The 1,402-nt window shown below is 38.5% G+C and overlaps 1 protein-coding gene across 1 annotated transcript; it reads right to left on the bottom strand.

Annotated features, from left to right (window-relative positions):
* Positions 1-222: 222 nt before the first annotated feature.
* Positions 223-899, bottom strand: LOC124706892. The gene is made up of 4 exons (XM_047238560.1): positions 803-899; positions 611-711; positions 444-519; positions 223-363 (listed from the first exon to the last, which is right to left on the bottom strand). The coding sequence occupies exons 1-4, from the start codon at positions 881-883 to the stop codon at positions 244-246; spliced, it is 378 nt and encodes a 125-aa protein (XP_047094516.1). The 5' UTR covers positions 884-899; the 3' UTR covers positions 223-243.
* Between the last annotated feature and the right edge of the window lie 503 nt (positions 900-1,402).

Here is a 1,402-nt window from a genome sequence, read left to right as displayed (position 1 = left end):
CAACAAATTCTGCGCAATAAAGATTATAGTGATGTCCACGGACAATAGTGAGACTATCCGGCACTTGATGATTGCATACATATTCCACAAAGTATGGTATTCCATATGACGCAAATAGGTATTGTAAAGTATAGTTTCCAAGTCATTACACAGCAAATAGAATATAAAATGAACAAAGTCTTGAACACCGCCAGGAAACCTTCTACGGGACGAAAACCCGACCATATCCACTAGACCTTGGACCTAAGCATCATCTTCCTCGCCATTGGGGTTGAGTAGTTTATCTTTGACCCTATCCAGCTCGTTACTAGGTGAAAAAATTATTTCACCGACCATAACTTCTCTGGTAGAGTCAACGAGTGTCTCTGCAAAAATAAATTAAGAGAACATGTTATGACATGTGCTGCTAGTTCATCATGTAAGTAGAATTTTGTTTTACCTACCTGTGTAATAGTGGTTCTAAATTCATCTCCATCCCATTCTTCCATACATTTTAGGACCCAAAGTCCACATGAGTTTCTGTCATAATACAAGACAAGCAAAAAACAGTAAGTAACATTGCATTGTATATTAATAATATACATGAAAATTAGTTGCACCATGTACTCACCCATCCTTTTGTCTTGGCATTTTGTATTGTTTTATAGGCCAGTTTGAAGGATCAGGAAAACCATGATCTGCTTTTGCTATGTCATAAGCAAGTTCGGTTCTCTGAAGTAAAACGAGTAGTTAAGATTAAGTAAGTAATGATTAATATTTTAACAAAATACTTATGACAGAGTAAAGTAGTATGAAAACATACCAATGCTTCAATGATATGTATGTAACTGCGAAGAACATAGAGGGAATCTAATACTTGAAATTCCTTCTTGGGTACATGCATCACGACGGTGACCCAATGATTGTCATTAACGTTTACAAGTGAGATAGTACTCGCAATAAAAATATGTAAGTATGTTTCAATATACACTGAATGAATTGTGTACACCATTGCATTGCATTGCATGTGCTCGTACCTTCGGTTTATGGAAATACTCGTCCATGCATCTCGTGAATGGCTCGATTCTTCTCTATTTCGATCCGGTGGTGGCCGGGTGGAAAAACATCTCTACCCCTCGTCCTCCCTTCTATGAGATGCGTCGACCTCCATGTGGTGGACAGGACACGATCATCTGGAACACGACGAGACAAGTGTCGCACATAAGCATTGATGACCTGCAAAATTTATTGGTACACACAACTAATTAGCCCTTCAATCAAGAAAGTTATTATGTAATACAACAGGGATAAAAAAATTGTTTTTACATCGCCCATCAACCAGTCATGGGTTATAATAGGTGCAACATGGTGGGCAGTCGGCACGAGTCCTTCAGAACTGTAAACTTTTTTGTTGCGGCGTCGG

Source organism: Lolium rigidum, chromosome 4 (assembly GCF_022539505.1).
Source record: "Lolium rigidum isolate FL_2022 chromosome 4, APGP_CSIRO_Lrig_0.1, whole genome shotgun sequence".
NCBI lineage: Eukaryota > Viridiplantae > Streptophyta > Magnoliopsida > Poales > Poaceae > Lolium > Lolium rigidum.
The sequence above is the reverse complement of the archived record's forward strand: the minus strand, read 5'-3'. Positions and strand labels throughout refer to the sequence as shown.

Bases quoted from the DNA above. Each gene is read 5' to 3' on its own strand.
- LOC124706892 (XM_047238560.1), bottom strand. From the start codon at position 883: ATGCATGTACCCAAGAAGGAATTTCAAGTATTAGATTCCCTCTATGTT. The intron at 520-610 runs GTGAGTACATGG...GTATTATGACAG, and splicing joins ATGCCAAGACAAAAGGATGG to AAACTCATGTGGACTTTGGG. The intron at 364-443 runs GTAGGTAAAACA...ATTTTTGCAGAG, and splicing joins TTAGAACCACTATTACACAG to ACACTCGTTGACTCTACCAG.